This window comes from Myotis daubentonii, chromosome 6, assembly GCF_963259705.1.
Source record: "Myotis daubentonii chromosome 6, mMyoDau2.1, whole genome shotgun sequence".
Lineage (NCBI taxonomy): Eukaryota > Metazoa > Chordata > Mammalia > Chiroptera > Vespertilionidae > Myotis > Myotis daubentonii.
Window position 1 is genome coordinate 1,168,933 of NC_081845.1, and position 26,457 is coordinate 1,195,389.

The 26,457-nt window shown below is 55.4% G+C and overlaps 1 protein-coding gene across 5 annotated transcripts; it reads right to left on the reverse strand.

Annotated features, from left to right (window-relative positions):
* Nucleotides 1–25,488, reverse strand: CEP43 (centrosomal protein 43). 5 transcript variants are annotated; one of them, XR_009453338.1, is made up of 14 exons: nucleotides 25,292–25,487; nucleotides 24,746–24,799; nucleotides 20,911–20,965; nucleotides 20,411–20,499; nucleotides 19,599–19,736; nucleotides 17,193–17,273; nucleotides 14,985–15,044; nucleotides 10,532–10,758; nucleotides 8,750–8,862; nucleotides 4,413–4,481; nucleotides 3,824–3,863; nucleotides 2,741–2,837; nucleotides 555–1,794; nucleotides 1–515 (listed from the first exon to the last, which is right to left on the reverse strand). XR_009453338.1 is itself a non-coding variant. In XM_059699858.1 (13 exons), the coding sequence occupies exons 1-13, from the start codon at nucleotides 25,391–25,393 to the stop codon at nucleotides 1,714–1,716; spliced, it is 1,206 nt and encodes a 401-aa protein (XP_059555841.1). In that variant the 5' UTR covers nucleotides 25,394–25,487; the 3' UTR covers nucleotides 1–1,713. The 5 variants fall into 5 exon arrangements, 4 of the variants coding, with proteins under 4 accessions (XP_059555841.1, XP_059555843.1, XP_059555842.1 ...); XM_059699858.1 differs by having other exon boundaries at nucleotides 1–1,794; XM_059699860.1 differs by lacking the exon at nucleotides 4,413–4,481 and having other exon boundaries at nucleotides 1–1,794; nucleotides 25,292–25,488.
* Nucleotides 25,489–26,457: the final 969 nt, after the last annotated feature.

Genomic DNA, 26,457 nt, shown 5'->3' on the forward strand with positions numbered 1-26,457 from the left:
TATGAAAGATGTGAGCTTTTTATTCACTCGTGTCACCGCCAATAAAATGAGAGCTAGCATTTGGAAAACCCCCCTGTAAAATACAGGTTTTACCATGAAGATGTATTTCACGGGTATTTCACTATGCACTTCACACACACACACTAAGCACACTCAAACCCTGTCCCATCGAAGCACACACATGGAAATAACACTTTTCACAGCGGAGTATTTACAATGGAAGCTGATGAGAAAGCAGTTCCGTGTTTGGCGTTCTCTCTCCATCCCCCCAAGATGACTGAAGGTCCGACTCTCTGGTCACAGGGACACATTTCAGGTCAACTGTCCAAACGGTCCTCCCACGGTAAAAGCCATCTCCTGCGGCCCTTCCATGATACCGAGGTCCAGCCCCCACCAAGCAGGGAACTAACAGGTCACCTGGCTCCTGAGGGCGGACAGACGGAAGCTTCGCGGCGACGGCACAGACGTGGGGAAGCGCACCAGTGGCGGCACCAGGACGCCAGCGACAGCCGCGTCTTCACGCAGCGCCGACCACGCCGTGTGGACAGCCCCACATTCAGAGGGCAGGACAGCGCGTCCAGGCTGCCGGCCCATGTGCTGTCCTAGCTCCTGCTGGCGTTTATGGCTCAGTGTCACCTGAATTTACAGATGCCAATTCCAACGTTCTACAACCTGATCCTCACGCTACCACTTCCCTTCCCACGTCAGGGCCGCCAGTGCTCCTGTGACCGTGAGGCTGAGATAAAATGAGAACAGCACACACTGACCATGGAGTCTGCCCCCTACTGAGGTCAATGAATTAAGTTCTCCTCTTACTGGTAAAGTGACTTTTAGTAAAAGCCATCATTTAATTGAAATAAAAAAGTACAAAACTGACCATGCAATCACAGCTTCACTTATAATTATACGAACAGGCACGCGTCACTCCCAACCGTGCCAGTCAGTACCGTGGGCCTCAGTGGCCCCTGTAAACACCAAGGTGACAGTGGGATGGCGGCAGGAAGCTGCCCCTGGACATCTGGACCCCATCCCATCTGGACCCCATAGTCACACACAGGCCCGACGGGAGCCCCGCTGCTGGTCCAGATGTGCCTTGGAAGTTAAAGTTTCCAGACGGGGTCACAGAGGGTAACTGAGCTCTCAGAGGGCCTGCGAGGATGGCTTCTCGCGTGGACACAGCAGCGACGCGCCGCCGCCATGACAACCGCACCAACGAACCCCCACACCCCGCTCTTTAGGAGGAAGAGCTAGCAGCACCCCCGAGCACTGCCACAGCACCTCCCGGACGGAAGCGTCTCACCCAGGGCTGGGCTCTGGAGGCCGATCCTTCTGCCACGACTGCAGCCCCGCCCGCACCAACCACGCGGGACCTAGAAGACCAAGGCCACGCGAGCCCGCGAGCCCGGGGCCTGCAGCGTTACTGACACCTTCGCTTTGCTCTAACGCTGCTATGTTCACGGTGCGCTCCTGTCAGGCATCTCAGCCGAATTCATTTCTGAGTGAAACGGGCAGGTAACCAGATTAAGACGGAAATCTCCCACGCGAGGGCTCCGAGGGAGGGTTCTGTTTAGTGTAATGAAAAGTAATTTCTAAAAATCTCTGCAGTCGTTCTGAAACACAAGGCACCAGCAGAGCAGACTCCAGCCAGGACGGCCTGGGAGACGGAGGTGGTGGGAGACTCCGTCTGTCCTTGGCGGTGGGGACGCTCCTCCCTCAGGTGAAGGTGACATCTTCCAGGTAGTCGGCGACGTTGCTGAGCTGCGACAGGGTCAGGTCCTGCGTCAGGTCGTCGAGCTGTGGTTCAGACAGAGGACAGATGAGCGTCAGTCAGCACGCAGTCACAGATCCCTTTAAACACGGTGCTGCACCGCGAGATCACCTCGGGCCCCCACTGCTGCCCAGCAGCCCCCTCGCCCGCCCTTCCTCCTGCTCTGAAACCCGTGCGCACAGGCGCTGAGCTGACAGGTGAACGGCCGGAGAGCTCGCTGAGAAAGCAGGGCAGGCAGGGCGAGCGCAAGCCCAGGTTTGCGGTGCAGAAGTGTTGTCTTCACTGCAAATGCTGCCTCCCTCGCCCCAAGGCCTCCCGCTGCAATCCTAAGAAAAGGTCACGGCGCTGAGGGCAAAGGTCACGGCGCTCAGAGGGCATGCTCGTGGGGAAGGCAGGCTCACGAGAGATGCCCACAGCTCTCTTGGCACCAACATGCGATCCCGAGACGCCACCTCACACATCTTGTGCATCCTGCTCTCTGCCTAATCGAAGGCTCAATGTGGAACCCAATAGAGACCCCCAGTTCTGCCCGGGCTCCACTTCCGCTGCGCCGTCTCCCCTGGGTGTGGCCCCTGCCCTGCTGTGCAGAGCCTGACACCACAGGCAGCCCCAGCTGCGCCCCCTGCTCTCACAGGCTCGCTTGCACCAACCTGCGTGGTGTCCTCTGAGCACGGCTCCTCCTGCACCGACTGCCCACGCCCCAAGGGCCGGTCCGACCCAGCCCTGACCCCTGGGCCACGGAGCCCCCAGCAGTGAGGCCCGGTAACACCGGCCCCCAGAGCACCTCCTCAGTGACAGAGGGGTGACAGCAGAACCAGCTCACAGCCTCACTAAAGGTTCTCTCCAGACCTGAACCAGGTCCACCTGCCACCCATTTCCCACCATTCCCAGCTGTCCCGCTCATCTGGTGAGTGCCTAGAGCTGCACGTGACCCGAGGAGCCCCAGGCCCGCGCCGCCACGCTCCGCCCGACCTTGTCGCTGGTGTTGGCCTCGTCCAGCTCCGCGGACAGGTCCTCCTCGATCTCCTCGCCGATGCTCAGCTCGCTCCTCTCCGAGCGGTGGCTGGTGCTGGTCCAGGGACAGAGAAGAGCAGGGCCGGTCACTGCGGCCGCAGCCTCTTCAACACTCACTCTCACCCTCAAACAGAGCACAGCCCACCAGCTTCGCCCACGATCTACCTGACCCTGAAAACCACTCGCGAGTCCTGACCGGTGTGGCTCAGTGGATAGAGCATCAGCCTGCAGACTCAAGGGTCCCGGGTTCGATTCGGTCAAGGGCATGTACCTGGGTTGCGGGCACATCCCCAGTGGGGGGTGTGCAGGAGGCAGCTGATCGATGTCTCTCTCATCCATGTTTCTAACTCTCCCTCTCCCTTCCTCTCTGTGAAAAATCAGTAAAATATATTAAAAAAAAAAAAACACTTGCGAGGCAGCAGGGCCAGTCAACTGGACAGACGAGAAAAGTAAGGTCCAAGCTGCCTCTCAAAAAAGCAGCCCAAAACCTCACCCATCACTCAGTCACAGACACAACTTCTCCCTGGGAGAGAAGACTCTGCGCGTACACGAGACTCGCAGCCTCTGATTTAACATTTCTAATCATATCCACAGCAAATGCCACGTCCAGATGAATGACTGACCAACTCCCGTTACCCCATGTACACGTCACCCGAGTCAGAAAGATCATGTGAGGGCCACGTGTTTCAGGCAGATGTGGGCAGTTCCCAAGAGGCCAGGAGGGGGGAGGGGGAGTGGAGATGAGGGGAGAGGAGGGGGAGGGGGAGGGGGGAGGGCCCTCATCCTAGGGAGGCCTGGTGCTGGACTCAGCTCTTCAGCTACGTCCACTCATTCTCCTGAGTTTCCTGGACACGCACATCCTGATGCGGAATCTACCCAGGCTTCCAGGCCACCTGCAGCTCTGGATCAACCCCCACCCCCACCCCGTGACTCTGAACAGGGACCACGCCCACTAAAGCAAGCACCATTGTGATCCTGTCCCTTTCCTGTGTCCAGAAAGTGCTTACAATGTGGATCTTGTTGTCCAACTGTTTTTCTTACCTATTGAAGTCATCCACATAGTCATCATCTTCTCCAGCCCCTGGTAAGTTTAGGGAGAGATACATGTTATCCTATATAATGAAAGCCTAATATGCTAAGTGTCCGACCGTTTGTTCGACCAGTCGCTATGACATGCTCTAACCACCAGGGGGCAGATGCTCCGACCGGGGTTAGGTTGCTGCTGGGGTCTAGCTGATCAGAACTGGGCAACATGAGCCCGGACACGCCCTGGAGTCCTCTCGCGGTCCCTCCCCAGCCCCGAGCATGCACTGGTGGGGTCCCTCGGCCTGGCCTGTGCCCCTTGCAATCCGGGACCCCTCGGGGGATGTCGGAGAGCTGCAGGCCTAGGCCACGACAGGCTCAGGTGTGGCTGCATTCTGGCGGGAGGTGGGCGTGAACGCCCTGCACACTTCGAGTGGCAGAAGAGTCAGCTGAGCCTGTCGTGGCTGCTGCTAGGCTCCCCGGCCCGTGGAGTGAGCCCAGGCACGGCGGGCCAGGCCAGCATGCACTCCAGAGGAGCTCACGCAGGCTGCCCACATCCAGTCACTTAGCCTCCGAGCAATCCACACTGAACTGGTTGTCAAGTTACCTAATCCAAGAGATGCGACTTTATCGTTCACCACCTTCAGATCTTTCAGAACCGCGTTCCCCCTTTTGCCTGTGAACAGGAAAATACATCTGCATTAAATCAACGTTTAGAATGCAACCATTTCTTAAACATGCCCATCATTTCTGCCCCCAGAATACGGGCTTCTTTACAACAGAAGCTTACTCAACTAGAAGAAAATGGCACTGTCTAAGGACTGCTGATGCAGCTCTTTGCTATAACTTGAGCCTCGCAGTGTTTTTTGCCACTTCTTTCTTACCAGAGGCCCGGTGCATGAAATTCGTGTGGGGGGGAGGGAGGCGGTCCCTCAGCCCGGCCTGCACCCTCTCACAATCCGGGACCCCTCGGGGGATGTCGGGCCTAAACCAGCAGTCGGACATCCCTCTCGCAGTCCTGGATGCTGCATGCACCAGTAACCATACTTTTCATACAGGCCAAAGGCATCTTGCTGTTGTACGGGCAGCTACATTTTTTTGCCCTGATTATAAAAAGCAGTACATAACATGATCCTTCTGAGGCAGTGGTACCATTTTCCCCATCTTACGGGTGGAAAAACTGGAGCAGAGAGAAGTTAAGTAATTGGCTTTGTGACACAGTTGTAAGTGTCAGAATCAGGGCTGACCACAGAATGTGCAAGCCAGAGTCCATGCTGGTCATCGCTACATCATCCTGTTTTTTCAGTGTTAGAGTAGCCTTGCCAGGCCTTAATTTTAAAATCTAAGAGACTGTTCCCAATATGTAGGGCAGGGTCCCTAGCCCGGGCCGGCGATCAGGGCCATCTGTGGGGTGACTGGTGGGCAGGGCGATCGGGAGCCCCCGCTGGCACACACCTTGGCTGGTGGCCTGGTACCGCCTGCTGGCCAGCTCCACTCCCACCACCTGTCGCCTTCCTCTCGAGGGGCAGTGCTCACCATAGCAACCGGTTGTTCCCCCGTTTGGTCAATTTGCATATGAGGGTTTTATTATATAGGATGGCACCCTCTGGGGTGACTGCACAGACGAGTCATTCTGTCGTATCGTTCCCCTTGGCCTCTACATTTTGCATCGATTCAATCGCTATTTCATTTCCCAACCGGACTACCTCTCCCTGGTTTGACTTCTTCAGCCCTTAGCCCTCAATGTTCTCTCTAAACCATTCCTTCCTAATCAGCATTAAGGGTGACCCGCCTAGCTGGTGTGGCTCAGTGCATAGAGCATTGGCCTGCAGACTGAAGGGTCTCAGTTTCAATTTCAGTGTGGGTTGCGGGCTTGATCCCCAGTAAAAGATGTGCAAGAGGCAGACAATCAATGATTATCATCATTGATATTTCTCTCTCCCCCTCTCCATTCCTCTCTGAAATCAATAAAAATATATGTATATTAAAAAAAGAGTGACCCGGGATGGATGGATGGAAGGATGGATGGATGGATGAGTGGATGAATGCATGGGTGAGTGGGTAGATAAATGGGTGAAAAAGAAAGAAAAAAAAAGAGTAACCCATTCTGACATCTGGGCCCCTTCACTGAAGGTGACAATGACCATGGGAAAGAGGAGGAAGGGCAGGGACGGGGCCACAGTCTCAGGTCCATGGCCAGCTGACCAGATGGGTAGGAGAACCACAGAACATCTCATGTCCTGGGACACCCTACAGCTGTACCATGGAATGCAAAACTGTGCACATCACAGTGGATTCCCTCACACAGAGCTCACCCACTTTTTAGAAAACTCGCTCGGAAGAGGCCCAGTTATACTCTTAACACTGTGCTGATTAAACCCTCTGTCCCCTGTGACGTAGGGCCCAAGCTCATCCCCACAGCTCCGTGTCTGAGCGCTGGGGCTTGCAACATGTGAGGCAGGTGGGTGGGGCAGGGTGGAATGTGTGGGCAGCCCGGCATTCCCTGCACTGCAGGCCCTGTCCCTGATGTACGGGACACACCAGGTCCAAATCCCCCTCACACCCTGAGATGATCACTGTGGCACCAAACAATCTACAAGACACATGTTTAAAATGAATTTAATTAAATCTTACTCAAGTCAATCTAAATGTCCAAGAGAGATGGTTTAAAATATACCTCTACTAGAGGCCCGGTGCACAAATTCATGCACCTGTGGAGTCCCTCGGCCTGGCCTGCGGGATCGAGCCAAAACCGGCTCTCCAACATCCCCCAAGGGGGTCCCAGATTGCAAGAGGGCACAGGCCTGGCCAAGGGACCCCACCAGTGCACGATCTGGGTGGGGGAGGGACACAGGAGGTTGGCCAACCAGAGAGGGGCCACGGGAGGGCTCCAGGGCATGTCAGGCCCATGTCACTCAGTCCCAATTGGCCAGACCCCAGAAGCAAGATAACCTACCGGTCAGAGTGTCTGACCCCTGGTGGTCAGTGCACGTTATAGCGACTGGTCAACTGTCTGCCCCCTGGTAGTCAGGGCACGTTATAGCGAGCAGTTGAGCAGCCTTAGCATATCATTAGCATATTACACTTTGGTTGAATGGACGACCAGACACTTAGCATATTAGGCTTTTATTATATAGGACTAGAGGCCCGGTGCACAAAAATTTGTGCACTCAGGGGGAAGGGGGGTCCCTCAGCCCGGCCTGTGCCCTCTCGCAGTCTGGGACCCCTCGGGAGATAACGACCTGCTGGCTTAGGCCTGCTCCCAGGTGGCAGAGGGCAGGCCCAATACCTAGGTGCAGCCCCTGGTCAGGCTCAGAGCAGGGCCGATTGGGGAGTTGGGGCGCCACCCCGTCATGCACAGAGCAGGGTGGATCAGGAGGTTGCGATGCCACCCTGTCACACTAAGGGTAGGGCTGATTGTGGGTTTGGGGCACCGCCCCCTGTCACACTCAAGGCAGGGTCGATGGGGAGATGGCAGTGCCACCCCCTGTCACGCACAGAGCAGGGCCAATCAGGGGGTTGGGGCGCTGCCCCGTCACTCACAGAGCAGGGCCCATCAGGGGGGTTGGGGCTCCGTACCCTGTCATGCACAGAGCAGGGTCAATCAGGGGGTTGGGGAGCTCCCCCATCACGCACAGAGCAGGGCCGATCAGGGAGTTGGGGAGCTCCCCCCTGTCACTCACAGAGTAGGGCCGATAGGGGAGTTGGGGCACCGCTCCGTCACACACAGAGCAGGGCAGATCAGGGGGTTGGGGCGCCGCAACCTGTCACACACAGAGCAGGGCCGATCAGGGGGTTGGGACGCCGCACCCTGTCACACACAGAGCAGGGCCGATCAGGGGGCAGGGGCACCGCAGCCTGTCACACACAGAGCCGCAGGGCGATCAGGGGGTTGGGGAGCTCCCCGCATCAGGCACAGAGCAGGGCTAATCAGGGGGTTGGGGCGCCTTCCCCTGTCACGAACAAAGCAGGGCGGATAGAGAGGTTGTGGCCCCGCCCCCTGTCACACAGAGCCACAGGGCGATCAGGGGGTTTGGGCGCTGCCCCCTGTCATGCTGATCTTGGTGCCGGGAGGCCTCTCGGCTCCGCTGATCCTGGTGCTGGGAGGCATAATACCCTTTTACTATAGAGGATAGAGGCCTGGTGCATGGGTGGGGCTGGCTGGTTTGCCCTGAAGGGTGTCCTGGATCAGGGTGGGGGTCCCCACTGGGGTGCCTGGCCAGCCTGGGTGAGGGGCTTAGGGCTGTTTTCAGGCTGGCGGGTGACTGAAGCTCCCAACCGCTCCTTTTTTCCTTTTTTTTTTTAAATTCTGGGCCAGCTTTAGCTCTGGCTCCAGCTCTGAGGCCTCTGCTGCTGAAAGCTGGTATCTGGTTTGTTTGGGTTCTATAATCGAAACACTGTATCAACTCCAGCTCTGAGATCCCGGGCCAGCTGAAAGCAGGTTTCTGGGGTTTTGTTTAGCTTCTATATTTGTTACAATGTTTCAAACTGCAAGCTCAGAGGCCGGCAAGGCAGGCGGGGAACGTTGGAGTCTTGTGTCACTGAAGCAAGCAAGCCTCATGTTCGCTTCCAGCTGCCTGGCTGACGGCCGCCATCTTGGCTGGCATTTAATTTGCATATCGCCCTGATTAGCCAATGGGAAGGGTAGCGGTCGTACGCTAATTACCACGGTTCTCTTTTATTAGATAGGATATCACAATAGACAGCTAAAATGTCAACTAATAGTATTTTGATAGCATAAGAAAAGCGGAATACAGACCATATCTTAAAAAATCAACAGATAGAACTCCATATTAACAGAATCTATCTCTGAATGGTAACATTATGGGCTGTTTTTATGATTTTACATACATTTTTCTGAAAAAAATAAGCAATGATCAAATGCTCTGTAGTGAGCTAGGGAGAAATACAGCATCCAGTGCCACATCTGCAGCCAGGACTCACCTTCTGAGTCTTTCAAGGAGGGGGCTCCCGGCAGGGAGCTGAGTCCACTCTTCAAGGATGGGGCGTCGGCGAGCGAGGTGAGGCTCCCTCCTGGCTTCCCAGGGTCATTTCTCCTAACAGGAAACAAGCGCAGTCAATGCACTCTGGCCTCTGTCCAGGCACAGAGCAGCACCAGCAGATCTCACACGACATGAAGAACACAGAATGCACAGCACCAGAGGGCGAGGAGGCACCGCTCACCCCTCCCCCAACTCTGTGTGACATCCCCTTGCTCCTCCTCATCACTGTTTGTGATTCTCTCAGAAGCTCTCCTACCATCACACCCACCCTCCCAGCGCAGACGGAGGCCCTGGGCAATCAAGTGCAGCTCTCCAGAAACCCTGTCCCCGACATCACGAACTTCCCTCTTGAAAATTGGACTGTTCTCGCTCTGGCCGGTTTGGCTCAGTGGATAGAGCGAGTGGACTAAAGAGCCGTGGGTTTGATTCCAGTCGAGGGCACATACCTGGGTTTCAGGCTCCATCCCATGCCTTGGTCAGGGCACGTGCAGAGGCAACCAATCGATGTGTCTCTCTCACATCGCTGTCTCTCTCTCTCCCTTCCTCCCACTCTCTCTAAAAATCAATGGGAAAATATCCTCAGGTGAGGATTAACAAACAAAAAACTCAGGACCGTTCTCATCCACATACTAGTACATGCATGCTGTTCATCTTCCCGCTCTAATGTCCTAACCCCACACCCCGCCCTCCAGCCCCACCCATTCCTCTGCACCCTCCTATAAAACTCATGAACAAAGTATTCACCACCGACAGCCTTCCTGAGCCACTCGGACCCATCAGCACGGCCCCAATGCCGCCATCTGACTAAACCAGCTGTCAAGGCCACCCTCGGCCTCCAGGCTGCTGCACACAGAGGCAGGTTTTCAGCGCTAAATGCCGCTGCTTGGCCAGCCTCCTGCTCCAGGCTCAGGTCCCTGCCCGCTGGCTCCTCCCCGGGCTGACCTGGAGATGCTGCAGTGCCCACGGCCTGGTGACCCCGGCAGGCGCCCAGCTTTCCCTGCTACCCACGGCGGAGTCCCTAACGCGCATCCAGCCAGAGCTCCCCTCACCGGGCCCTCACCCATCTCACCTTTCCCATGACCATCTTCCCAACCCAGCAAGTGGAAACGGAGCCCTCTCCTGTCCCCTGGCTCACACCTGTGGCCCGCCCTGCCCGCCCCAGCCCTCAGCTCAGTAAAGGGCGGTTTCTGCCTTCCCGGTGCTCAGCCTGGAAACCCGGGACTTCCCTGGGAGCCACTGCTCTCTGAGCACATCCTTACGCTCCCATTCAGGTCACGGCCTGTCTCCTCCTTCTCACCATTCCCGTCACCTCTTCCGGGGCGGAGGACCCCGCCACTCTGTGCCTGGAGACCTGCGCCCAGGCCTGCAACTTGGTGGCCAGGACCTGAGACAATGCCTGGGAACCCAGCCACTCTGCTGCTCAGCTCCAGCGTCCAGTCTCCCTCAGAGCAGAGGGGCAGGGCTGTGCCCATATGGCGCCTGCACCCTGCAGCTCCGACCGTGGCTGGCACACGTGAGGCTCAGGACCCCCTGCTGCGGGAGTCGGGAACACCTAGGCTTCCTCACTCTGGACGCATTACCACATCAAAGGCTCTGATCACACAAATCGGACTCGTGTGTCTAAGTATGAGCCTTTAGCCGCTCACTGTTCTTAACTGCACATACAGCGCTGAGAAAGTTCCTTGTAAGCCTCTATCCTGATAACCCAAAAGAGTCGACTCACCAACCGTACGTTTTTTCGGGTTTAGGAATGGGGTCGTCAAAGAAAGAATCTCCGTCCAGGTCATCGTCCTGCGGACAGAGGCCAGGCTTGTCTTTGACGTCCAGGCTCTTGTTGCTTAGGAGAGATCCCATTTTTGTCTCCTGGGCCAGGAAGTGAAGACCGCTTCTGCTCTTTGATTCTGACGAGGAGATGCTCGTATCGCTCTGACTAGCACCACTGCCGGCCTTCTAGAAAAAGACAGGGGGACAGGTCTCCTTGGTCAATCATAGAGTCCTGAACAACTGCAACCCCCTGGGAATGAGTGCAAGAGGCCCTGAGGGGCGGTGGGAGGGGCTTGCAGTGAACGCGGGGAGGTCCAGAGCAACTGCAGCCCGCTGGCCCCAGGCCTCCAGCATCCAGAAATGGGGACACCACTCCTCACCCCCTAACGCAGCGGTTCTCAGCCTGTGGATCGCGACCCCTTTGGGGGTCGAACAACCCTTTCACAGGGCTCGCCTAAGACCATCGGAAAACACATCTATAATTACATATTGTTTTTGTGATTAATCACTATGCTTTCATTATGTTCAATTTGTAACAATGAAAATACATCCTGCATATCAGGTATTTACATGACGACTCATAACAGTAGCAAAATTACAGTTATGAGGTAGCAATGAAAATAATTTTATGGTTGGGGGTCACCACAACATGAGGAACTGTATTAAAGGGTCGTGGCATGAGGAAGGTTGAGAACCGCTGCCCTAAAGGAACCCTTGGCTATGCCTACTCCATTTAGAAACGACTTTCCAATTTCCTCTTACACTTCTATCCCTGCTCCGTAAATTACTGTAAGCAATGTTCCCAGCGTGAAAGCAAAGGAAGGTTAGTTCACACAAATGAACCAAGTATCACAACAAAGTGAACACAGCACGTTCCGCCCAGGCCCAGCACCCGGCACACCAACGTGGAGGCCGTCGCTGCATGCCGGGTCTAAAGTGGAGATCTGCCCCAGTGCAGCCCTGGCCTCCACTCAGACCTCAGAGGGCGCCCCGCCGCACCTCCAGGTCCATGGCACCTGCAGCCAGCCCCTGAGCGTCCACACGGGCCAGCCCCTGTGCGTCCACACGGGCCGGCCCCCGAGCGTCCACACGGGCCGGCCCCCGAGCGTCCACACCGGCCGGCCCCCGAGCGTCCACACCGGCCGGCCCCCGAGCGTCCACACGGGCCGGCCCCCGAGCGTCCACACGGGCCGGCCCCCGAGCGTCCACACCGGCCGGCCCCCGAGCGTCCACACCGGCCGGCCCCCGAGCGTCCACACCGGCCGGCCCCCGAGCGTCCACACGGGCCGGCCCCCGAGTGTCCACACGGGCCGGCCCCCGAGCGTCCACACCGGCCGGCCCCTGAGCGTCCACACCAATGCTCAAGGCTCTCAGCGCGCTCCCTCCTGTCCCAGCCTGCACGCAACAGCACGTATTCCTCTGTCTCCAGTTGGCGCTGATCCTCACAACCTAACATGATTCTGTCCTTCATCGATTTCTTTTTGCCCTTAGACATGCCTGGTTAACAATAACCAAACACTTGATTACGAGAAATGTCTTATGAACTAGAAAAAAAAGTTTTTCCAAACTAAAGGCTTAATCTGAACTGCTCAACAGAGAAACATTAAAGCCAAATAGTTTTCCAAGTTTAAAAAATTCATGCAAATTCTCTTCCTGCCCATGCCTTATCCCCCAGCTTCCTTCCCCAAACCCACCAAAGGCAGTTTCTGACCTGAGACTTACTAATAAATTAGGAAATTTTACTACAGCTGTCTGTCTATACGTGTCTGTCTGTCTGTCTGTCTCTCTCTCACACACACACACCCCTAAGTTTAATTCATGCACAGAGAAAGTAAACACTGTTATTCTAGAATCACAGAAACCCACCCCTTTCTAGAAGCCCAGTGGTCCTGGAGAAGACCTATTTCCATGCTCCCTTCGCAAGCCGGACCTCCTGCAGGTGCACGGAGCCAGCGCTCTGGCCTTGAAACCAGACTGGACGGCCCGCACAGCTGCTCCACGCTCAGCCCTAAAGAGCCAGCTGCTCTGGGTCCAGAGGACAGTAGTGCCCAGATGTCAGGGCTTGGGTCTGAAGCAGCCAGGAGTGGACAGCTGGCCAGGCTGAGTGCTGAGCACACTGCCCACTATGTGTGCTCCTGCATTCAGAACGGGTGTGTGGGGTGTGTGTGTGTGTGTGTGTGTGTGTGTGTGAGTGTGAAGGGAACGATAATGCTTGGTTTATCTAGAAAACTGAGGTGTCTGTAATAGACACAGAAACATCCCCCCCCAAACACACACACACGCACACACATGCACGCACACGCACACACACACATCATGGCCCTAAACGTGATGCTGGGCTTATTCCAGAATTTAAAAAAAAAAAAGGAGCAATGATTTAAGAAATGGTCCTTTTTTGAAGCAAAAAATACCTCGAGACACAAGTTTAAAAACACTTGAAAACTGATTATAAAAAGGCTGATCTTTTATATTTTATGTGAAGGTAAAAAGCATCTTATTCTAAGTATTAAAAACAAAACCATCTAATATTCCGTTTTCCCAACTGAGTGGTAAAAACCCAGTGAGTAGAGCCACACAGGCTGCTGTAATCTCCCTTCGGGCGACAGAGCGGCTCACAGTGAACAGGGAACACGCGGGGTCAGTGCCAGCGTCAACTGCAGAATGTGCACGCACTGAAGAACGCCCCCCACTCACCATCTGCCCACCCTTTCCTGACCCGCAATAACAAAACCCAAAAATACAACTTTCATCTGACCCAAGTTCCATTGGGTCAAAGCCTTAGGTTTGCTCTGCACTGACAGGCCCACACTATAAGTGCCCATCAGTTCTACGTACAGGGAAGGACTTTTTACAAGTCCATCTGTAACAGGACCTCGGGCCTTCTCACGACAGAAGCCACGAGGCACCCCCGCAGGCCTGGCTGGGAGCCCGGGTGCCCTGGGCTCTCTGGCGGCTCCACTCTGGGTCCTGCACAAGCTGGTCATGGACCAGCAGGGCGACTCTTGGCTTTGCCTGTGGGAAGTGCTGCCCGGCTGCATGCGAACGGCGCCCCCTGGCGGCCAGCTGTGTCCACGCGCCATGACACCCGCATGCAGCTTGGTGTGGAGCTAGTAAGAGGTTAGGATGGAGGGGTTGGGTTAAGGGTGGGGACCTACTGCATGCACAAGGCAGGGCGGGAAGCAGAGGGATGACGGGCGGAGGACATCGATGCGCTGGAAACGGTGCTGGGCCCAGACTTCTAACGCGGCTCCACACAAGGCCAGGGACGCAGAGGGAAGCAGGGTTCAGAGTGACGGAGGCAGCACCTGGGGCTCAGGGCTACAGGGCCGGGCGCACAGGCTCTTCAGTCCCCCTCGGCCCCAGGCTGCTCCACGACCCAGCGTGCCATGTGTCCCCCTCCACGTGCTGTTCCCATGGACCCACTTCTTCAAACCCACGACACCAACAAGGTGCTACAAGTGTGGTTCCATGACATGCTCTTCAGTCCGAGACACTGGCTAAAGGCGGCTATGAAAACACGCTGGTTGATGTTCTTAACGTCTCACTCCCCAACTCCCCTGTGAACCATTTACTGCTAAGAGGGGACCATATTCACTGTCTCCCCAGAGCACCCAACATGTGAGTTTCTCTATGCAAATGTTCAGACATGCTTGTGAATAACATGTGGAAACATCTCATACGGAAAGGCATAAAAATAGTGTGAACAAAAGGCAGGAATTCGCCCCTGAGCCGGCAGAACTAAGGCAGCCGGCACAGCGAGTCCTGGGGAATCTCTCCTTCAACCAAGCTGCCCTGGACTCTGAGCGCCACACGCGGCACCGTTAGAGAGGACAGCTTCTTCTCACACGTGTACGAACTGACCGACTGGCACTGCTTCTCGGACCGCTAACAGTTAACATTTAAAAGGGGCCAGCGTCCGGGCTTGGGCCGTTTGTGGTCTTTGGGGAGGACGCAGCGCCAGCAGCGGGCACTGAGCGCGGGGGCTCCGCCCTCCTCTCGGGGCTGAGGCTGAGCCCCATGCGCGGGGTCACAGCTGTGCACACCAAACATCCGAAGGAACTAAGTTTCACCTTTGATTTACCGATAGGAATGTCTCAAAAAGTAGTGCGATGTTCTACTGACCTCAGATAAAAATCATGTAAAGAATATGTACATGGTCATCCATTCAAAAAATAAGTATTTTCAACTTTTTTTGTTGCCAAAAAACAAAAAATCCTCAAAATAAAACTGACAGCACAGTTTAAAAATATAACATATGACTTTCACCTGGATAAAACTGAAAGTCAATTACTTCTTGTTTTATGCCACCGCGACTATATCACGTCTGACTGCAGATAAAAGAGGGTGACATTTCAAAAAAGGAGGTGACCCCGCGCAATGGGCTGCTGTCCCTCCGCCCGCCTGCGTGTTACCTTGGCACCAGACTTCCGCCCGCTTGTCTTCTTCTTACCTTGTCCTTTATACCTTGGTATCTGAGCATGAGAATAAAACGACGTTTTACCACAAAGTATAAACCTTTCAAAATAAACTAATTCATAAACAAACTAAAAAGGATTCCTATTAGAAAATTTCCTTAAAATGGAGATATTAATATGTTCCTTTAGGAAACCCACTTCTTTAGTCTTTTCTTACTCAAGGGGTTCAACTCATGTTTAAACACCCTGCCCAACAGTGACTGGTCAAGCCCGCCCTCCGCGTGGACAGGCCTCCCTCCGCGTGGACAGGCCTCTTCCGGGCGCACAGAGCAGCGCGGAGCAGCCAGGCTCGAACTCCTGAGCAGCTTCCTTTCAGGCCGCTGGCCCCGCCGCCCTGCTCAGGCGCACAAAGCAGGCCCCCAGGCCTGGCGGGAGCCTGCACTGGGCCACCCGTCCCAGAGTCCCTGGGGCTCCTCGGCTCTCAGAGGAGGGCGACAGCAGGCAGAGGCCCTTCTAGAGCCCCTGATGGCTCAGGCACTGAGAGAAAGAAGGACGCCGGCGAGGAAAGGGTGACCTAAGTATTGGCATCCAAACCTAGACCCGTGAGGACCACGGGAGTCACCTGAGCCCAGGCCCCGCAGAGACGAGCTGCGGCGTTTCCCTGTGGGGCGACGGAGGCCAGAGGCTCCACGGAAAACAGTCAGAAGGTGGAGGAGTGAGGGCCCCGCAGGTCTCTTCTCTGATCAACCTCAGAAACCCCATCACTCCTCTGGGGCTGTGTAGAGCAGCGATTTTCAACCTTTCCCCTCGTGGCCCCCACGGACGAATCACTAAAACTGCAGCACACAGACAGTCTGCCAACCTGGCCCCTAACCCTGGGCCATTTAGACTCGGTCACACGGGACGGCCGTGCTGCGTCGGCCGTCATTCAGATTTGAGTCTGCGGGCAAGAGGCTGGCGCCCACCCTGCACTGCGGAATCGCGCTGGCGGCTCACAGGGGGAACATCGCTGGTTTAGAGCAACACTTCCTGGCTGACTTAGCGTCCGATTCTCACCATAATCCTAACTCCTAAAGCAGTTTCTATAAAGAGAATGAGAACAGGCAAGACAGACATGAACTCTTTATCTTGAAGACATACCTTCTGTGAAAGGTTAGTCTTGCTAATTTGCTTTAAAAGTAATTACTTACAAAAGGGAACTGCGAAATAGCTAGTAAGGATGTGGGACTGTGTGTCCATGTTAACCCCGAAAGCCAGGCATTCCCACAGGAAGCAGAGCTTCTGAAGGAGGCTTTTCTCTCTGGCAGCTCCGCTCCGAGGGACTTCTGGAACTTGCCCTGAGCTCAAGGGAAAGCTTCGAAGGCCCCTCTCTCAGAGCAGGCCAGCACAATGGCCTCTGCTGGTTGGAAACCCGTGTCCAATCCCTTCCATCTCTACATTCAGACGACAGGAAGGACCAACCACAGCCGACAGCAGCAGGAGCCCCCCCAGAGCCCACGTCTCGGACCCCGACAAGCAGCCGTCTGGCAGCTCGGCAGCGTGTCACCCCCTCTCCCAGCCCCCAGTCAGAAAGGTCAGGGGACCTACCAGCCCGGCGGCCCCAGGAACACTCTAGATGCTCCCGGTGCAAACCCACCCTCTGGTGGGTCAGGTTCTCCCAGCGGGCGCTCTGCTCCAGCGCGTCCCAGACACACCTGCCACTAGCACAAACACCCTGGACTGTGAACTCGAGTGTCCACCCAGTTCGTTTTCTATGATACCAAACCCCTGAATCAGGGCCCTCACTTCAACCACTCAGAAACCACACACCAATATGGCCCAAGCTCACAGACCTTACGAATCCTCAAAACGGCTCATTAACATCAACACCCGTCAGGCTGACAATCCCAGACTGTCGCCCAGCCACGCTAGTTAACAGCGCTCTACACTCCTGAGCCTAACCTTCTCCAGTTAGGAACTTATAAACAAGAAGGAACGTTCCAAGTACCCAATGAGTCCAATAGTCTACACTTTTATTTAATAGCATATTCCTTTCTATGACACAAAATTTAAAAAACTACCAATTAAAGCAAAATAATGAATGCTTAAAATTCGGTGCTTCATCAAAAGGAAGCAAGCAGTGGCAGGAACTACACAGGAGTGCGCCGCGTAGACGGAGGAAGCCGAGGGGCGTGCCGGGCCAGCCCGTCCGAGCCGCCGACTCACCTTACTGGGGCCCGTGTGCGCGCTCAGCTTTCCTTCTGGTGACAGTGGTGGAGAATGCGCATCGGCCAGATCCAGTGCACCCTAAAACATTCCGTGAAAATTAAAACATTTACACATAAGGCATAAATATACTAATTACACTTCGCAGAACTTCAGCATTTAAAACTACTCCACGTGTTGGCATGTTGATTTCTTCCTAATTAACATAAATATCATTAGATTTTCCCAATTTTAATGTTAAAAAGCGAAACACACTTAGATTCAGATTAGCTGCCAAGTATTTCCTCAATCAGCCTGTGCTTCGTGAGGCCCCCTCCCGGCCTGACGCCCCTGGTCCTGCCCGACTCCGCAGACACCTGCTCTGCCCCCTGGACTGGCTGCCGCTTCATTTGTCTCAAGAAACCTTCTCGCACAGCCCCTCCCTGGTGGGCACCGCCCTCTTCAAGGGCAGCCCTCCCTTCCTCCCCACGCCTTCTAAACCAGCGGGCACACAGCAGGACAGACGCCTCAGGGAGCAGCAGGCAGCCCTGGGCTGAAGCAAGGCGTCGGAGGGATAAAACCAGCACCAGCAGAGAGTGTGGCAGAAGGATCAGAACCAGGACTTCTGTCCCGTGGCTCTCACTTGGTGAGGAGGAGGATGGAGTCACACTTTCCCCCAGGAGTCCAGCCTTCTAGTGGAGTAACCAGGTGGGTGGATCCGGGGCAAGGACTGAGCGGGACTTAGGGAGCCATCCCAACAATAATGGCCACAGAATCAGAGACGGTAACGATAATGTCGGCCAGCAGTTGTCCGGTCGCCAACGCCCAGCACTGTTCCCCGAGCTTCACACACTGATGCCTTCAGTCCTCACCATAACCGGTGCCACCTCCAGTTCCCGGGGAGGAGCCTAAGGCACGTGGCTGAGGGGGCCACCCACAGGGCGTGGCCGGGCCAGGTGTGAGGCTAAGCAGTCTGGCTCCAGAGTCCGGGCTATTCCCAGTGACCACAGAAGGGAGAGAGACCTGGGAGAGAACGTGGGCAACCACCATGCATGCATCAGGTGCACCCGGGGGGGAGGGGAGGGTGGCACAGAGCAAGACAGAGGTCAGGCCACAGAAGCCAAGAGGGCTGTCACCAGCACTTCCAGGCTGCGGCTCAGGAGAGTGGGAGCCTTAAATGTGTGTCTCTTTTGTTCACTAGCAGCCAGCAGTGCCCATCCTGTAATAAGCGCTCACCAACCTTGTCAAACGATTATGAATGAATGAGATCACAGGCCCGCATGCGGGGACAGCCGTGCTCTGGCCAGGCCCGTGCCCTCCCAGAGGCGGTTCTGCTGCGGGCGCCCTCCTCCCTCCACACCTGCCCATCCCCCGCCCTGCTTTCACGTTAAGGTTGAGTTGAACAAAATTTCAACATGAAACACACTGCCCCCTTTGACTAAAAATTATTACTCAGAATGTTTGGAACTAATCAGTTATTGTATACTTCCTCTGTAATCACAAACCATTTAAATGTGCATTTTCTTACGAAAGCATCTGATCTTGAACAGCTCTCAACCCTTCTACTACACGTAATTTTCTTACATTTTCCCTTTTAGTGAAAAGAACCTACAGTATTTATCGTGCAGGGAGCACTCAGCCGGCCTGAGCGGTTCTCAGAGGCTTTAGCAGAAACTCTGAGGCTGTCCAGACGGAGGAACGGCCGCAGCCTCCACTCTCACATCCCCTGCGGCCAGCTCCCGGGGACGGTTAAGATGCTGTCTAGTCTGTGACAGTGCCCTTCCGTAAACAGGAATCAGACCGTTAACCTCATTAAGGTAATGGCTATCAAACACACAGAAATTAGAAAATGTCTAGAAACAAGCAAAATCAATAGCTCAAATAATTTTAGATCTGGTTTTAAAAAGCCTTTCAGTTCAAAATTTAACTAGTCTGTAACTCAGCCTTTATGTTTGAAAAACACTAAGAAGATTCATGCTTGGAGTGTTCTCGCCATTTCTTGTGCAGTGCCCTGTGCGGGAGCTCCAGGATGCCCACCCCGAGCTCTCAGACCCCTTTCCCGGAAGAACCGGGAGGTGAGCACTAGCCAGAAAGGATGGTTAGCACTAGTCAGTGGGAGGTGAGCACTAGTCAGTGGGAGGTGAGCACTAGTCAGTGGGAGGTGAGCACTAGTCAGAAAGGATGGTGAGCACTAGCCAGCGGGAGGTGACACTAGCCAGCGGGGAGCAGGATCCATCCACAGAACAAGGGCGGCGGCCTCAGGGCACCCACACTTCCAGTTTTCGTTATAACGTGCACTTAACCGATCTGAGTGTGTCTGTTTCCAAGGAAAAGTCTCTTACTTTCCCCCGACTCCCTGCACGGAAGGTGGGGCTGCAGGGGGCACAGTGACTGGCCAGGAGGTAGCGAAGCGCAGGCTACACTTACTTCCCCACGGGCGGGCCCTCTCTCCTTCTGCTGACAGCGCCTGATCACTTCCAACAGCAAGGGTCCGCCCACAGTGCCTTCCGCTTCAATGATCCCCAAGTCCCGGGCCAAATTCTCTCGACCTTCCAGACCTTGAAACTAGGAAGAAATAAGATGTACAAGCAAGCTATAAGTGCACAGATATATAACAAGACTATTTACTCAGAGCTTAAAGAAAAATATTTTCAGAACTTAGACATCTTTCTAAACTCAGAGACTGTTTTTCTAATGAATGAAATGTCCATTTCTAAAAATTACATATATGTATTTGTGGGGGGGGGGGGCTGAAGGTGGCCATGGAGCCCCAGTCCCCCCACTGAGCTCACTCCCAAATATGCACTCACTGAACAGAACCGAGGCCTCAAACACCCACACCGTTTAATGATACTTTTTTTCACAGGAAGCACAGTTGCTCACGTGTGTGACATAAACACATAAAATACAATGTCACAACATGAGCAAGTTTCTATTTGGAATTCTGCATATAGAAAATGCAAGAGTCGGGATATTTACTTTTTTATTTCGTGCACCAGTCTCCACATTAACAGCTACAGTCGAACAGAGCAAGTCGCCTTTACCACAACACTCCCTCCCAGTGAAGTGCAGCAGGGGCCCTCGGACCCGCTGCCAGCTCGATGACAGATGGCGCGTAAGAAAACCAGGAGCTACAACAACATCTTCATGCAAGACACGACAGCTGCCAGTGTTAACTTTCAGCTGCTCATGAGCTCATCGTGTCAAAGGCTTCAAAGTGAGGTGAAAACCATTCTTACTGTGCTAGCTTCAGGCTGGAAAACGGCCAAGGTGAAGTCCAGATGAAAGAACTGGAGAAACTCTGCCACCAGACTAGCCACCAGCCGGCCTGCGGGCAAGAGAGGCGGTGAGCGGTGAGCGGTGAGCGGGCCTTCACGCCTGAGCCTCCTGACAGTGAGGGAGGGAAGTTTCTCCATGTTTAAGCAAGGGTTCCTCTTTGCCGCGCACAATTAAGTGATGGGAACCGGTCTCCCCAGGCCTCACTGGGACCCTGGGCCGGGCAGCAACCCTCAGGGAGACACTGACACTTCACGGCACAGCTCTGCCTCTTACAGTAAAGCTGGCTTCATCCCCGGACCAATGGGGAGTAAAGCAACTAACAGCAGTCCAGTAAAACCTCCTTTTAAGAAATAAGGACCACAGACACCAAAGAGTGATCTGAAATCCCTGGTTTCTCCCAAATAGAGTCACGATTTGAAAATTTACAGACAAAATAAACAAGAAGGGCTGAACCTCTTACCATCTTTCGTATTTAAAAACTTTTTCAGGCTCTCGTTGACTAAAGGAGTTTTGTTCTGTTAAAAAAAATAAAATACTATAAGCGCCGTGTTTATGATGACAACTACTACAAAATGTGGATTAAAGTATAACTTTTTGGCAAAGATGTAAGTAAAATATTGCCACCCATACAATTATGGTTAATCCCACTCCATGACTATTGGTCACTAAAAGAACTGCTTTGTGCTATTGAGTAATATCTCAAAGTTAATAAAACAAAGCCATATATGAAGACTTATAGTCATTTTTAAAGTTTTACTAATTGCTGACTCAAGTACTTTAGAAGCCAGATCTTCAAATACTCATGTGAAATAACACTTATAAAAACAACTATTATTTCAACTGTATGAATTTTGATACTGTCACCTTAGCCATCAACCATTTACGACACACTGTGAACAGGACTTTACTTACACACTTGCCATTTGCAGTCCACCTGCAGCAGGTCACATGACTTTATGTAGTGCGTAGGCCAACTGATTTTTATCGTTAGACGTTTATTTGAGTAAATAAACAAAACACTTCTAGCACATCAGAGCTAATGCGCGCAGAGCGCAGTTACAGGCATACGGTGCGGCCCTCTAGGGAAGCCCTGTCGGGCACGTTGTACAAAGGGGAAGAGGCCTCCATGTGACCCCCGCCGAGGGATCTCAAGAGCAAGGACAGGGCAGGTCCCAGCAACACGCACGCACACGCCCCCCGCAGCTTGGTTATGAGCTGAAAGCTGGCAACAACCCAACGTCACCGACAGGTGAGTGACTGGGCAGACGCCCACACAGCCCCACATGACAGGGAAACCGGCGGCCCCGTGAACGAGTCTTTATGCCGAGAGAACGAGCCAGACCAGACACCAAGCGAGGAGAGTCTGTGCTGGGCGAGTCCCATGGCCTCGTTGTCAGGGCCCTGGTGGCCCAGGCTGGAGGTGCGGTGGGGGACCCAAGGGGGTGTGCAGGGGCTTGAGGAGCCTTTCTATCTTTAACGCTCACCAAGCACGTTTTTATTGACTTTAGAGAGGGAGAGAGAAAGACAGAGGAATATCAGTGAGAGGGAAACATCGGTAAGCTGCATCCGGTACACACCCTGACTGGGAACTGAACCGGCAACTTTCCCGTGTGGGGACTACACTCCACTAGCCAGCTGGCCGGGTGCTTGAGGAAACTTTTCAAAGTCATGGGTATGGTCATTATCATTTTTTTTTCCAGAGAGAAAGGGACAGGGAGAGACAGAAACATCAACGATAAGAGAGAATCATCGATCGGCTGCCTCTTGCACAACCCCTACTGAGGATGGAGCCCGCAACCCCGGCCTGTGCTTTGACCAGAACTGAACCTGGGACTCTTCAGTCCACAGGCCGACGATCCATCCACTGAGCCAAACCAGCCAGGGCTAGACCTCAATCAAGTTTTAAGAAAACTCAAAAACTCAAGGAGGGTGACGATCACAAAGGCACCCAATAGGCTAGTGTAGGAGATTTTAAGATCAACTGAAATATTTAAAGAAATGGAAGCGCAAGACCGAACATGTCCTACGAACAGCCACTGGGAGCAATGCAGAGAAAGGGCTTCAGGAAGACGGGGACAGCAGAGGAGGAGGGAGGGCACAGCAACCTGGAGACGAACCAAGCCGAGTGGCTGAGCCCTCCTCAGCCTCCGCACAGAACCGAGCGCCAGGCGGCCGGCGGGAGGAAGAGCAGGGCCTCGCACATTTCTGGCTGAGGAACAGCCTTGCACGTAAGGCCGGGCGAGCGGGCAGTGGGACACACAGGTCGGAAGCTCAGGAGGGCGGCACAGGCGGGAGAGCCGGGCCACAGCTGCTGGTGTGGTCAGGGTTCGGGCAGAGGCACAGAGGACAGCTCTGGGACACCGCCCCGAGGTTCCGTGAGTGAACAGGAAAACGGTCACGCCGCGGACCCAAGGAGCAACCAAGAGAAAACAGCACAGAAACATTCCCAAAAGTCAGAGTTTCAGGAAGGAAAGAGGAATTAACGTCCAGTGCCACAGTCACGCTGATGGGTCAGAGCCAAGAAAAACCGAATGAGGACTCTTCTTGACCGCAGCAAAGACATGGCCTCGGGGCAGGAGGGATGGACTTACAGGTGCCCATGGGTTACAGGGGACCTGGAGCATGAGAACAAGTGTCAGACACACGTTCATTCAAAACTTGTCAGAGGGCAAGGAGAGCGGAGACGGCCGCGAAGGCAAGGCCAGGGCAGGCCGCTGTGCAGCCGGCAGAGCCTCCCCACTGGCGGGAGGAGGCAGGCACAGGTGCGTGGGCACAGGGAGCCGTCTCGGGGAGGACACACCGAGAGGGCCTGACGCCCCCGTGCTCCCCCAGAGACACAGGTGTCGGTCAGGAGTCAGGTGGAAGCTGCATGGGAAACAGATGTGGCAACGATACGTCAGATAAGGGTTCATCTCCAAATACACAGGGACTCAGACAACTCAACAAAAGGAAGGCAAACATCCAATCAAAACGCGGACAGAGGACCTGAATGGACACTTCTCCAGGACACACAGGTGGCCAAGAGACATGAAAACATGCTCAAAGTCACTGATGCTCAGAGAGATGCACATTAAAACGACAATGCGGTACCATCTCACACCTGTCGGAATGGCTACCACCAACAAATCAACAAATGACAAGTGCTGGCAAGGATGTGGAGAAAGGGAGCCCTCGAGCACGGCTGGTGGGAATGCAGACGGGGGCAGCCCCTGTGGAGAACAGGTTGGAGTTCCCTCAAACAATCAAATACAGAACTTCCTTCTGACCCAGGGATCCCACTTCTAGGAATCTATCCCAAGAAACCGGAAGCACCACTCAGGAAGAATGTGTGCGCCCTGTGCTCACAGCAGCACAGGTCACAACGGCTGAGACCTGGACACGGCCCACGTGCCCACCAGCAGGTGAGTGGGTGAGCAGCTGTGGTACAGTCACACCAGGGACACTACGCAGCGTGAAGGGGGACCTCTCCCCCTGAGACAGCACGGAGAGGCCTGGAGAGGACGGTGCTGAGTGAATAAGCCGCTCAGAGAAAGACAAGTACCACATGATCTCACTCGTGTGTGGAATCCAATGAACAAAATAAACTGATGAATAAAACAGAACCAGAGACATGGAAGCAGGGAACAGAGTGCGGCGGAATCTCAGAGGGAGGGGGGTGGGAGATCAACCAAAGACCTTGTGTGCACACGTGCGTCACCCGGACACAGACAATAGGGCGGGGCGGGTGGAGGGGGTCCATGGGGAAAAGGGGGCATATGAGTACTTTCAACAATAAAGATTTAAAAACAGAGTGAGGTGGAAGGGCCTTGCTAGGGTGGTCGTCTCCACTCAGTGACGTCAGCAACCCTCAGGCTCCGGTGACTTTGCTCTAGAGCAGCGGTTCTCAACCTGTGGGTCGCGACCCCTTTGGCGGTCTAAGACCGTCCTGCAGATCAGATATTTACATGACGATTCATCACAGTAGCAACATGACAGTTATGAAGTAGCGGCGAAAATAGTTTTATGGTTGGGTCACAACATGAGGAACTGCATTAATGGGTCGCGGCCTTAGGAAGGTTGAGAACCACTGGTCCAGACCATCAAGAGTCGGTGCTGGCCTCCAGCCCCCGCGGCGCCGAAATAACACTTCCGCCTGTTTCCTAGAATAAAGAGGCGCAGCCCTCTGCTCCCAAGCACCCCGTCTGCACCCCGCCCCCCCACCCCCTCCGTCTACACTGCAGCCAGCAGCGCTCCGGGCGGTCGCAGCCACCCGGGGTCACCGCCAGGCGGGCCAGCACGGGGTGCGGACGTCGTACCTCCACTTTTTCTTGCTCCTCTAGCGCCAAGAACACGGCCGCCCGGAGCTCCGCCTTGAAAAGAAAGGGGGTGTTAACGGGGCCGCTCCCCAGTCCCCGCAGGAGGGCGGGAGGGCGCAGACCCCAGTCCCCGGCCCGTCCGCGCCGGAGGAGCCCGAGCGCCCCGGCGGCAGCGAGGCTCGGGGCCGGGACGGGACGAGCGCGGCCCGGGGTCGCCCCTCCCCAGCGCCCCGCGCCCAGCCCGGGACCCGCTCCCCCCCTCCCTCCGGTCACACCGGCTGGTCCTGCGGCGCCTGAGACGCGGGGCCCGAGCAACGCACCGCCCGGACGGCAGCCCGCCGCTCGAAGCAGGCGGGGACCTGGGGCCCGGGGACCCCGAGCCCGCCCGCCCCGTCCCCACCCCCACCCCCACCCCCACCCCCGGACCGGACCCCGGAGCCCGCCCGGCGGCCCCAGCGCGCCCGGTCCCTTTGTGACGCCCGCCGTCCGCACAGGCCCTGCGGCCCACGCTCCCCCACGCCTGGCCCGGCCGGGCCTCCCGCCGACCTTGATGCGGTTCAGGACCCCGCTGCCCTCCAGCGTCTGCACCAGCAGGTCCCGCAGCTCCGTGTCCTCCTCCGCCACCACCGCGGCCGCCGTCGCCGCCATCTTGCTTCTCCAAGACAACCGCCGAAGCCGCGCCAACGGCCAACCGCGCCGCACACGCCGCGGGGCGCGCGGCCGAGACCACGCCCCCGGCGCCGGCGCGCGCAGCCCGCCCTCACGCTTGGGCGGGGCCTCGGGGCGCTGGTGAACAAGGGGGCGGGGCCTCGGGCGGAAGCCGGAGCGGGCCCGGGGCGCGGATGAGCGCGGGAGGCGGGGCGTGGTGGGCGCGAGGGGCGGGGCGTGGTGGGCGCGAGGGGCGGGGCGGGGCCTCGAGCTGACATTGAAGGCGGGGCCAGGGCGGAAGGCAAGGGCAGGTGCTGGGGTGAAGGTGCCAATTCAGTGCCAACAGGACTCCCCAGTCGGGGTTGCGGGGAAGAAGGAAACTTTATTAGTGCAAACAGCTCCGAGCGACACCGCTCGGCTGTGACAGCGCTGCTGCTGCGGGGCGGCTCCGCAGTGCTGCACCGGGCCGCCGCCAGGCCCTCCAGCCAGGCTGCTCAGCTCGGCTCTGCTGGGCTCTGCTGGGCTCTGCTGGGCTCTGCTGGGCTCTGCTGGGCTCTGCTGGGCTCTGCTGGGCTCTGCTCCCAGAGCGGGCGGCGGACACGGTGCAGGCAGCGCTTCTCCCGGAATTGTAGTCTGAGTGAGAGCCCTGGGCAGAACTGGCTGCTAGGCTCTGCTTATTATTATTTTTTTTTTGCTTTTTTTTTCAGCCCAGTTAGCCACCAGGAGCCCTTCCTACTGGTGTCTTCTTTTTTCTTTTCTTTTTTTAATAGTTTGGGTGCACAGTAGCCTGAGTTGGCTGGTGGGTTCATTCCAGACAAGCTTAGGTTTCTAGTGACATTCTCCACAAATGTAATAAGTTCTTTTCGCTTTAAGGTTCTCAGTGAAGTATGTTTCAAGCATGTCTGTAACGTGTAAGGCAGCAGAAAATATACTCTTTACAGTTATTAACTTAGGATAAGAACGTTTGATGTTGACTAACAAACGTGCTCACGGGTTCTCAGCACTACTCGGGTGCGAGAGCACAGCCCTCTGCAGTGCAGCCTGCGCCATAGCCACACGCTGTC

Coding starts and splice junctions, on each gene's coding strand:
- CEP43 (XM_059699858.1), bottom strand. CDS start 25,393: ATGGCGGCGACGGCGGCCGCGGTGGTGGCGGAGGAGGACACGGAGCTG. Junction 10,759..14,984: donor GGCGGAAGTCTGGTGCCAAG/GTAACACGCAGG, acceptor GTCTTTTTCTAG/AAGGCCGGCAGTGGTGCTAG. Junction 8,863..10,531: donor CCCGAAAAAACGTACGGTTG/GTGAGTCGACTC, acceptor GTTTCCTGTTAG/GAGAAATGACCCTGGGAAGC.